The 12,332-nt window shown below is 44.4% G+C and overlaps 1 protein-coding gene across 3 annotated transcripts in view; it reads right to left on the bottom strand.

Annotated features, from left to right (window-relative positions):
- Positions 1–538: 538 nt before the first annotated feature.
- MCC (MCC regulator of WNT signaling pathway) overlaps positions 539–12,332 on the bottom strand; it is a 253,060-nt gene continuing 241,266 nt past the window's right edge. For all 3 annotated transcript variants that reach the window (XM_069492730.1, XM_069492732.1, XM_069492731.1), the window contains exons 16-17: positions 7,527–7,649; positions 539–5,768 (exon numbers count right to left, since the gene is read on the bottom strand). In XM_069492730.1, the coding sequence (XP_069348831.1) occupies positions 5,588–5,768; positions 7,527–7,649 (304 nt within the window). In that variant the 3' untranslated portion in view covers positions 539–5,587. The remainder of the gene's footprint in view (positions 5,769–7,526; positions 7,650–12,332) is intronic.

Here is a 12,332-nt window from a genome sequence, read left to right on the forward strand (position 1 = left end):
CTTCCATAACGAAAACTTGACAGCCTTGTAATATTCTTCCTCTTACAGACATGTTGCAAAGCCTCTTGCTCTCTTAGTCATGTATGACTTCCTCAGACTTCCAATTCTTAGGTTCCCTATTTCAGTGATCTTTAAAAGGAAAAAAAGGTCCTTCAATAGATAATGTCCATTTATGCTGAATTTGAAAAAGTAGCCAAATAAAAATTGGCCATAAGTGAGGTTTCTTTGGCTGTTGATCTAATAATATAGTCTTAGTTCTAGCCCCCCTGCTTTGACTAGGGCTCTTGACTTAATGTAAGCATCATGGTTAGATATTTGCATTTATGACCAGCAAATAGTTTAAAAGGAGGACAACCTTACCCTTTAATTAAGACAGTGAAAGTACACCATGGAATTAGAAATATTTATTCAGAATATAAGAATGTTTGTAAAATATTATAAATGTCTCTGTATAAATAAATGGAGTTTTTAAAAAACAATTCTATATCAAATAACAGAGTAGCTATTTTACAGCAGCTAAAACTAAAGGCATCTGGAAACAGTTAAAGCATACAAGTGAAAAATCTAAAAAATTACAAGGTATAGTACAGTGTTAAGTAGCAACTTTAAAATGAGACTTTCAATACAAACAACAGAACAATACTGATAAATGCAAACTCAATCACATGTGCTTTAATAACTGACAATACATTCAAGCAGGTTTTTCTAATAATTCAAGTGGTATAAAAGTAGGACATTTTCAAATAGAAAACTTAAATTTCATGCAAAGTAAATAAGTCTTGACAAGGTGTCTAAAAACTGATTAGACATAGAAGAGAAGTGAGCATGTTTCATTTTCTTTGCATTAGGTTCAAACAAAAGCAGATTATCAGGGGCTTTACTCACTTGGCAGTCCTGACATGAGCACTATAAGTGAATACTATGAGTTCTACAAACAGAACATTTTCCACATGAATTTGATTTGTAAAAAGTGCAAAAGCAGTAGAGGAAGAACTACTAACCCAGAACATCAGTGTGCATGTGGGGGAATTTTGTATATAACTTATGCTGTTATGCTGAGCTGATATTTCAGATTTAATAGCAGGTGAGTAAATATGGAAAGATCGAGTACTAGTGAAGAATGTGGTTATCCAACAGCAGTCGCTGTTTCTGGGACTGAATAATTTTTTATCTTGGTCCCATGCAAAATCTCACTCAGATGCAGTGTGATAGAGAACTTATCCAGTATAATTCTTAACCAAAAATGTAATGGTTGGATGTGAAACTGTGTTTCTCTGCCCAGGTATTAGCAAAACAAGAGTACATGACCAGCTGCTATTCAGCTTTTATACTCTTTCCCACTTGTTATTTTAACACCCAGTGGAGTGCTCAGTGATGCTATGGTGACAGCAGTCACCGTTACATTAATTGATAATTCTGTTTCCAATTCTAAAGTTAGTTCTTGGCAGCCAAAGGCATATCTGTCTTAGTGAATGTGTATGAAATAATAGAAGGTACTTCTGAAGGCCATAGGTTCAGAGCTTGCTTTTAACCTCACCTGTATACAAACACAGGGTTTCAATTAACTAGAGTAGGGTTTAGATAAACTTCAAGAACTGTGTAGCAAAGGCATAATTTTTGTTTTGGAACAGGTTATGCCTCTTCTAGAAACTCTATAGAGTTTGCAAGCCTCAGTCAAAGGTGAGTCAGATGTTTTATTATTCCTTGTCAAATAGGCTGTTCCATTGGATAAACAGAAAAATTGTTGCTGTATGATTTTTTTTTTCCCTGAAAATTTTTATAGTGTTCTACAAAGCTGTCACCCTCTGCAGAAAAAACAAAACGTGACTTAAGCATGCCCTGCCCTGCAAAGCCTTGGCAACTGTATGGCTGCACCCTAATTAAGTTCAACGCAGAAATTTCACCCCTTAGAGAAGTCTCTCCGTTTGGGCTCTAAGAATTTCCTAACTATAGTTCTGTTTCCTGCATCCAGGAGTAGGTGAAGCTATAAGTAGTTCATAGAACTAATGGGATATCTCCTATTTATGCGTTTGCAAATGGTTTAAAGCTTTATGGAGAAAAGGACACTTAATAAAAGTTTGGGTGTTTTCTATAGTCTTGATATCACATCTGAAACATAAGCATGAGATGATAGAATTAAAAAATAATTGCAGGATGATTTTTGTGGGTCAGAGGAAGCACCTTTAGAAGGGAACAGGCAACTGTAAATTAATTCATGCCACTGACGTAGGCAGTCTAGTCTTTCTCAGGTAACTAGGGGGCATTTTTTCTTTGTTTTGTTTCTACTTATTCTAATCTGGATCCATCTAGGAACTAGAAGACTTTCAAATAGTTTCAGGTTTTCCTTAGTGGGGTAAAATCCTTACTACCCCCTCATCCTAACACTTTTTAAGGAAAAGCTGATAGGCTCTAGTTTGGACTGCCTTTCTGCAAAATGTCAAGGTTCTGATTTAGAGTTCTCTGAGGTCTCTGTAAAATATTGCTGAGGGCTCAGAGGAAGACTTAGTAAGAAGTACATGCATCTAAAAGGAGAATTAAGCAATTATGTTTAACTGGCACTTAATTTTTTTTTATTAACCTAACATTCCAGTTTCAGGCGGCATGGACATTAACCTCAGAAACATGACATGCCAGCAGATGAGAGTGACTATGAAACAGGTAATTACCTCCATTTGCAGTGATAAAGTATCTAGTGTACACCTGGGGCTAAAGCATGAGATGGATGGTGTGAAAAATCTCAACTATCTGCTCACAGTATATTTAATCATAACTAACTTTAAGGAATCTTACTGCCTCCAAGTCCATGGCAGTTTTGGTAGCTGGTACCCCTGGGGTTTGGCAGAACATCAGATCCAGCTGGTGGGCTCATGCACTAATGGCACTCCAGCTATGGACAGCAGGCTCTTTGCCTAGTTGGTTTTATTTGCCTCAATTTAGCAATGGGAAATATATTTCAAGGGAACTGGGAAATGGGTCCTTTTGCGCCATGCCCATTTCTCCAAGAGCCAAAGACTAAACTCTGAACAGGGGAGGCGATTGTCTAAAAGGGATAACCACTTAGGAAACTGGAGAAAATCTGAAGGTTTTAAAAACTTAATAAAAGTTAAGATCAAGATCATTGTTTACCCCTGATGGAGACGTTGATGTAAACCAGCTCCTATTTAGAGAGAAATACAGTAGAGCTGAGTTATACAAAAAAAGGAAAATTACCCAAGCCCCTGCAGTCATTGATTTATCCGCACAGTTCAGTAGGTCCCACGAGTAGCGTAACCAAGCGCCGGCTAGGTCACTTTCAACAAGGATTCTGTCTTGGGGAGTACTTGAAAAATACAAGGAAAGGAAATCAACTATTTGATAGCTTTTTTATTTTACAGATTTTATAGAAGTAACACTTTTGCTTGGGAAATAGTTTTCACCCAGATCACCACATAGTTGAAAATATTATATTAACGTGTAAACTCACTAAGGCCAGGTAGGATGAGTAATACCGGGGCCCATAACGGGAGCTGAGTGCGGCCTCTCCTGTCTGGAGGCATTATAGGGCCTCAAGGGTGGGTTCTCTGAGTTTACCTGCCGCAAGAATGGAGGCAGAAGTCAGCAGGCAGGATTTTATTACTGCTTCAGCCACAGGGGGTGGTGCTAATGAAAACTGTCCATTTTGATACCTGTTCAATCACAAAAGAGAGAGCCATGCACATCCCACTTTGTTGAGGGGAGAATGTTTCCTAGGCAAGCTGGAAAAATGGTGAAAACTGATATCATCTATTACACATTTTTTTCTGCATGTACTTTTCAGCCAAAACATTTTCCTCGTGACAAAATGCAACTTTATGCAAAGAGTGAAAATTAATTTTTTAAAAAGTCACTTACAGGAATTAACTTTGACTTTGACCAAAAGATGATAGAAACAGAAGCCAGTGGGCTTTTTCACAGTGATCAAAGCACCCAAAAGTTGGTCCTTCCAGCCTAATACCAATTGATTTGGTGTCGGGTGGAGATAGGTGGTGGCTGGAGTATCCTTTCCCATTGTACAGAAGGCTGTGGAATTTGTTATGCTCTCTGAAGAGACCCACTCAAAGCTCATGGACCTGGTGACTCTACTACAGTGACCTGGTCAAAAGCAGACGTTAATTTGTAGTTAACCTTGGCATTGGAATACATTTCTCATAGGGAAGCTTGGGTGGATTCTCTAGTGCTACTGAAAAACCAGAAAGTGGTCCTTCAAGTGTATCAGTGTTGGACAGAAAGACAAAGAAGGGGTAAAACAGTGAAGGTTGCTGTAGAAAAGGAATAAGGATTTATGTTCAGATAAAAGACTATCCGGAAAGAATTTTTTAGGTACTTTGGTCCTGCCTGGCCCTGTTAACATTTTGCTTGAAATTTAACCTTGTAAGCACCATATGCTAACCATCACCATCTGGGGAAAGAAAGGAGACCTTACCAACCATTCCCTCACCCTCTCCCCCCTTCATGACAGCAGGAGTTAAGTCTTGAACTTGGTGCGGTTCAGTAGCACTCTTAAGTAGGTGGACCAGTTTTGCAAAACATTCATTATCTCCTCCATGTTTGACAATGCACAGCCTCTCACCCGTATATAGAGACAGGTTCAGCAATACAAAGATACTCACGTGGATGAGTTTTAATTCAGCAGAACAGCAATTAGGTAGTGCCCTGGGGCGGCAAGTGATGATAATGCTTCTCTGCTCTTGAAGAAACCCTTAATAAAATTTTATTTCCACTACACGTATCAAAAGGATTCTCAGCTCTACGTCTTGGCTTTTAATAAAGCTCCACTGGGAGGGAAAAATCCTGGAATCACAAGAGAGCTCCCTTCTCAGCCCTGCCTCCAAAATGGAAGTTGAAGGAAGTTTTTATTCTCTGGATACAGATTTGTTCCAGCTCAGCCCTGGTGTGGCTCTGCTTTTAACTTCAGTGTATCTGGAACTGTAAGTAACACCTGTACCATCTGCCCATGATCTGTGACTCCCAGAGAGCACCTGTGTGTGGCGGCCTATATCTTAAGAGTTGATACATGTGTCTTGAAAACCAAAGCCTTGTTGTGTTAAGCAAACCAGCAGTCCTTCTAGTTGCTGGAAGCACACACAGACCCTTTAATGTGTGTCAGTTTTCCCCTGGAGGAGGAGGAAAGAGGAGAAATTGTGGATGCCAGAAGATAAGCCCACTCTGCTAACATGAGAATAGAATGGAAAATCTTATAAAAACAAATGCCTGGGATCCACAGATGCACAGCCTCTAGCCCAGAAAAGGAGGGAGAGTGAGAAATCAAGTGTGGAGAGCAGAGCAGGAGCAAGGTTCTGCTGAGCAGGCACAGAGCATGTTTACATGCCATTGTGGGTCCGGGTGGGGGAGGAGCAGGAACTTCTGGGTACAGTCCACATGGTGTCACCAGGGCCACTTACGCCAAGAGCTGAGTCTGGGGCACTCCATTGTTCAAGTGCTGACCTACCTGCCAACCTTCCCTTTCCTCATTCTCTCAACAGGTACTCTGTCCCCCGGGGCCCTTCTCTCCTCTGGGGCCTGCTATAGTTTAGCTCCCATGGGCAGAACTTGGGTGCCCAAGTGCCGATTAAAGTGAAGTCTCATTGGTGTGTGGCCTGGAGTTCTCCTCCTCCAGCAGAGCTATTCTCTGCTTGAGCATCCTCACTTGGGTCTCATGTCTCTCCACCATGGCCATCATCTGCGACTCCAACTTCTTCAGTTTGTTTTGATGCTTCTTCTTTGCTTTCTCATAGGCAGCTACCAGGTTGCTATGTGGGAGAGGAGGGAAATCAGAATGAAGATTCATCCTCAGTAGTATTAAGACACACAGCTGTCCTGTCCACTGCATTCAGCCTCTTCGGTAAGAATTTGAAATCAAGTGGTAAGAGGAGGCACAGCACCAGGATTTCCACACTCAGTGGCTGCTCATCTGTTACCTTAACCACGATGCATCCAGCCTGACTGCTGGGGGCTGGCACTCTCAGAAATAGTTCTAAGAGTCAGACCAACTATATCCAAATGGGCCAAGTCCAAAATGGAGAAGAAAGTAGGTGAATTCCAGAAATCTGGTATTTAAATATAGATAGTAGGTCTGTTTGTTACTCCAGGGCTACTTACAACAGATGGTCAAGTGTAAGTTACAGAAGCATGTTGCTGACGCACTGCAGTCTAACCGCCCTCACCTAGGATGAGGGCAGAGAGGCTTGTTTTGCTCAGAATTCCCTTTATGCTTTGGCTGGCAGGATTCAGAGCACTCAATTAGGCTGTAAGGTACTGCTGCCAAGCCAAACAATATAGACCTCTGGACTGTCCCTACCATAGCCCAGGCATGAGAGCCGGGGGTGAGAGCAGGGAGTGAGGCCAGGTAAGTCCAGATGACCCTCTTCCCCAAAAATGGCACCCCAGATCCCTTCCATGTGCAGCCACTACCCCTATAGCTGCAGTCCTCCAAGTGGTCTGAGGATCTCACCCCTAAAATCTGTTCAAGGGGTTTATGAGGTCTTGGTCTTTTATTTCCAAGTACAGATCTGCATGAAGCCAGGTTAAATTCTAGATACACTTCCGGATGTTGATTGCAGAAGCAGATGTGAGAAGCCAGCTGTCTTCTATTAAACCAGATGTTAATTTACAAAATTGTAAAAACAGTGCTGTTCTTCCAATTATTTTTTGGAAAGTTATTTGGCATTAAAATGCCATTTGTATTATGTCTAGTGAGTTTGTTTTTGTAAGTGAATTAATAAAAACTTTAAAAAGTTTATCTTTGATTTTAGTTTCTAATTTGGGAAATACTGATATAATTTACAGGAACAAAGAAGTCCTCAATGTTTTACAAATATAAAGGAGCTCTGAGCCCAAAAGTTTTGAGACTGTCTTAGAGTAGTGTTTCCTAAAGTGTTCCACCAGGCTGGGCCCAGTGACCCACACCTGTAATCGTAGCACTTTTGGGAGACCAAGGCAGGAGGATTGCTTGAGGCCAGGAATTCAAGATCAGCCTACGCAATAAAGCAACACTCTTGTCTCTACAAAAAATGGAAAAATCAGCCACTTGTGGTGGCACGTGCCTGTAGCCCCAGCACGGGACACTGAGGCAGGAGGATCGCTTGAAGCCCAGAAGTTCAAGGTTGCAGTCAGCTATGATGACACCACTGCACTGTTGCCTAGGCAACAGAGCGAGACTCTCTTAAAAATAAATAAAGTATTCCACTGGATATTAGGCATTGCCCAAATAAAAGATTCTGTAGCCAATTTTGTTAGGAAAACATTGGCTTAAACACAGACCATTTATTGTATGGAGTCTCAGAACCTTCACTATATGAAATACCAAGAGACCACATATGCTGCATTTGGCCAAAGGACCCATCTTTACTGAGCATTTCTTAGGATTCTGTGGGACACCTTGGGGCAGGTGAGGACTTGCCACTCTCCAGAGTTGGTTCCCAGGAGTTATGGAAATGTCTTCCCTGGTGCCGGGCCTTCCTGTGGGCATCAGTCTGAGTACTATGGGGGAGGTACAGGGAGCTTTTTACCTGTTGGCCCGCTTGAGGTCATTAACAAATTCCGCTGACTGCTGATGGCGGATTTCACTGCTCTTAGTGAGTCTTTCCAAGGCGCTCACCAGCTCCTGGACTCTGGCCTTCAACTTCTTTTCTCTATATCAAGAGAAACAAGACATGCCATAAGTAAGCAGCTTGAGATGATGGTGGAGGTGGCTACTACCCTGGAAGTGGTGGCAGAAAGGAGGGGGAAGAGTTCGCATGAAAAAAGTCAAAAGGCAAGGGTGAGGAAAGGACACGAAAGGGCTCAGAGCACTGCTGTCCCTGAATGGATGGACACCTCCTCACCACTGCGTTCTCAAAGGCTTACTTGAGGGCCCTTCAAAGATCTTAAGCATGTGTCACAAAGGAGCAAGACAGGAATTTCTGTTTCTAGTCTTCCAGATAGGGAAGCGAAGCTAATCTATTTATGGAAGTTCCTTTCTGCTATTGGCATCCTCAGCGATGAGTGCAGCCTGACTGCAAACCTGCCTCTTGGTCTCCGTACCCTTTCCAAGTGTTGAAGCATCTCCGGAACCACCAGGGATTCAGCGACACAGACCTGTCTGGCCGAGGCTGCCTGCCCCGGGCAAATCCCTACTCACTGAAACGAACGAACATGGTAGCGGTAGAGGGAGTAGACGTGATACTCTTGTTTTTTAAAGATCCTTGTTTCCCATTAAAGTACTTAAGTTATACTTACACTTTTGACTGCCCCTACTCCCCAGCTGAAGCAGCTTCGAGTCCCACGGGCTCTTCAGGACCCCAAGCTATTAATAATCGACTTGGAAGAGTCAGTTAAGGGAGGTTTCCAGTGTCCACTCAGCATCTCATCTTCCTGTAATTCCCACAGGAGCACAAGACCCAGGCAGGGAAGCTTTCATTCTCAGTGCCTCCCCTGACACCCTGCCTCCCTTTTGAGGTCCCTCTGTCACCGCACTCTGCCTAGTACCACTCTCAGCACAGGCTGTCACTGTCTGTACTGCAGTTGACTTGCACGTCAACTTCTAGAGGGGCAAGGACCTCACTTGGTTTGGTTCCCAATGTATCCCCAGCACAGGGCACCTCGCCCGTGCCTGGGCGATGGCTTCTAGTGACTGTTAGAACAGCGTCAGAACAACTCACTGAAGGTACTGTGTTTGAGTCCTTGGGAAATACTGGGAAACCAGGATTTAGGGAAGGAATTCCTCTAGAAAGGACTCACGGTGAGTGTGAGGAATGTCAGTCAGCATGATTGGTTTGTAAGGCAATTCGGTAGTATCTAGCAAAATAAGAAATGAACACATCCCTTGATTAAGCAACCTGACTTCTAGGAATTTATCTCACAGAGATAGCATGAGCACAGGTTCCTAAAGGTACATCAGTTATAGCTGGATTTGGGACTGGTCACAATAATCAAGAATCGGAAACAACCAGGGGACTAGGTGTATCTGAAACCACCCTTTACAAATCAACAAAGGGGTGCCAGGCGAGAACTGTGGTCAGGGCCTAAAACTGTGAAGGCACAGACCTAGCTAAAAATAATGATGATAATCGGCCACTGTCCCCTAGTTTGCTTCTCTATGATTGCTATTCTGGAGTCACAGCTGGTGGACAAAAGATTCTTAACTTTCTCTGCAGACAACATCACCTTTTCAAAACCTAAAGGTCGTTTCTGAGATGTCTTCAAGGCCCCGGTTGCGGTTGCGGTGGACTGGCTGACCCACCCAGACCGCGGCCTATGCGGAAAAACTGACACAACTGGAATTGTGACCCCCACCCAGGAACTGACTCCACATAAGAAGATGATATCTACACCCCTATAATTTGGCCCCAAACCGAACCAGTTAGCAAACTCAATTGCCTAATCCTTTGCCTGCCAAACTGTCTTTAAATACTCCCATCTCTCAAATTCTCAGGGAGGCAGATTGGAGAAATTCTCCTGTCTCTCCGATGATTGGTGTGTGGGATTAAACCCTGTCTCCACTGCAGCCCTGCCTGCCTCGGTGCTGGCCTGCCCTGTGCAGCCAGCAGGGCGACCCGGCTGCGCGGCCGCACACCCACGCTGCTGAAATGTCTACTTAAACTTTCAAACAATGCAGATGGAGACGCGCTGGCACAGAAGGGTATCTGACACATTAAGCGAAAAGGGTGAGTTCTATAGGATATAACTTTTGTAAAAAACAACAAAATCAGAATGTAAATACCCGATATACTACTGATAGACTAGAAGGCTGAACAAACTCAGTAACAGTTAACTCACGTGACGATGACGACAGGAGGCTTTCATTGGCTACTTTCCTTGCTTTTGCCCTGCTTGACATCTTTACAACTTTGGATGCTTTCTGCAAAGTATGTGAGCTGGAGTTCTCTACGAGGGCGATGGGAGGGTGGCCACAGGGTGGAAGACGCCTTTCAGGTGCCCGGACGGTTCAGACCCTGGTTCTTCCTTCCTGACTTTTCAAATAACTCATATAATTTCTGCCTCTAGCTACTGTGAGGGCAAGTCAGGCTCTCCAAACCAGGTAACGAGAAAGGGAACTAAGACACAAAGATCCAGGCCTGCTTTTGTGGGAGAGGACGGAAGGGACCGATCTTTAAGGGAAGCCTGGCAGCCCCGAGGGCCTGTGGGAGCCTGCCAGTAGCTCGCCCCTGCGGGGGAACGTGTTTGTCCTGGGCTCTAGCAGCCACCCAGAAATTTCCTCAGATGCGGCTGCATTTCTGACTGCAATCTGAGAGCGGCGGCATCTCCTACCAGAAGTGGGAGGGTGCGGCAGGAGGCCGGCTCCCTTCCTCAGGGCCTGCAGAGGGGAGGCTGGGAGAGCTCCAGGGATGCCCCCTTCCCTCTGGCTAAACTGTCCTGTATTCTGTTACAGTTTAGAGTCCTTTATCTTTCATTCTAATGTTAACAGAGCAAAAGGAAAGCAGAGAACTGTGAAGAGAATTAAAAATGTCAGCCATGAACTCAGTAAGAAATTCACAACAGAAAACTTCACTCAGAGTAACACCATCCCTGCCTCCCCCGGTCACATCCACCCCTGCAGGGGGGGCGTGGAAAGCCCAGTCCTACCGCAAAACAAGGGGCCTCTTTGCCCAGCACCTAGGCCTTTAGGGGACCCAAGGGAACTCTTGAGAACCTGGCAAGATCCACAAGAGGAGAGAAGCGGGGAGTGGGGGGCAGGGGAGGCTTTCACAGACCCTGTCCAACCTCGCTGGGGGGAGGGGAGGGGAGCAGCCCTTGCTGAGAGCTCAGAATTGCCCCCAGGAACTGCCCTGGCCTCAGGAGGGGGGAGGGGAGCCGGGAGCCATGCGGGTAGAAACTCTAGGAAAGAGCTAATCGTAGCATCAGCTCATTTATTCAAAGATACAAAGGCAGGCCACACCTCTTCACCTGTTTCATCTGAGTGAGCCAGATACCAGCAAGAGAGTGATGGCTGCAGCATCACTCTTCTGGGCCCAGGAAATGCTAACCCGCTGCCCAGTGACACCTTGTCCAGACCTGCGTGTCCCGCACGGCAGCTACTGCCAGCAGGCGGCCGTCGAGCACTCGGAGTGTGGCGGGTCCAAACGGAGATGTGCTGTGAGTGTGAGACGCGCACCGGGATTTGAAGACACCACAGGAAAGAACAGTATCTGATTGATAATTTTTAAAATATTGATGTGTTGAGATATTATGGATGTATTTGGTTAAATGTTATTAAAGCTAATTTCATGGGTTTCTTTTCACATTTCTTAATGTGGCTACCAGAAAGTTTAAAATTACATATGTGCCTTGCATGTGTGGCTCTCATTATATTACTAGTGGGCAGTGCTGCTCTAGAGCAATTGTTTAAAGCAGCGGTCCCCAACCTTTTTGGCACCTGGGACTGTTCCATGGAAGACAGTTTTTCCACGGACCAGGGGCGGGGTGGGGGAGGGGGATGGTTTCGGGATGATCCAAGTGCATTACATTTATTGTGCACTTTATTGCTATTATTATTACATTGTAACATGTAATGCAATAATCATACAACTTACCATAGGTTGGGGACCCCTGGTTTAAAGTAATATTAGCAGCTCTTTCCCCTGGATTCTATTTAGTGGGTTTGGGTTGAGACCCAGGAATTGAAGTTTAACAAGTACCCCCATCCCCTCTTCTTACCAGGTGACTCCGCAAAGGCAGGCCACTTACGCACCTGGGTCTAAGGATGAGCTGCGGGTGCTCGTGGGACCAACTCCCTGAATTTATATGCAGAGTCACACGCATGGGACACACTCTCCCAACGCTCACAGCTTCCTCAGATCCGCAAAGGATAACTTGGAAAATGCTAAGAACCACAGCTTGCTAATCCAAGTCACTCTGAAACCTCAACCATTCATGTCCTGCTCCTCCTAGTTCCTAATTTAAATTTGCGTGGGCTTCAGTAAAGAATTTACAGGGTTAAGTAAGGCCAAAAACGAGCACTTTCTTAAGCTTCCCACAGCAGAGAGTAAAAACGAAACACTACGCGTTCCGGATGCCCCCTCAATAGTAATGCATTCTAGAATGGCCAGAACTACATGATCTGTTCCTTATTCTTTTATTCCCCGTGGCAGAGGAACTCACGAATTTACACCTATACCATCAAGTAAAAACAATGCTGGGTTACCATAGGGCTATGAAAACCCAAGTCGCCCGTACACACACGCGTGTTTCAGTTACGTGTCCTCCCACCCCAGCATGTGCACTTCTTGACCAAACATGAGGGCTATTTCTGGTCACAGAAGGGCCTCTGAATCTTACTCTAACCACACAGTCAGATATAACCAAAATATAATTTTAAGCAGTGGAACACACAGGGA

This window comes from Eulemur rufifrons, chromosome 17, assembly GCF_041146395.1.
Source record: "Eulemur rufifrons isolate Redbay chromosome 17, OSU_ERuf_1, whole genome shotgun sequence".
Classification (NCBI taxonomy): domain Eukaryota; kingdom Metazoa; phylum Chordata; class Mammalia; order Primates; family Lemuridae; genus Eulemur; species Eulemur rufifrons.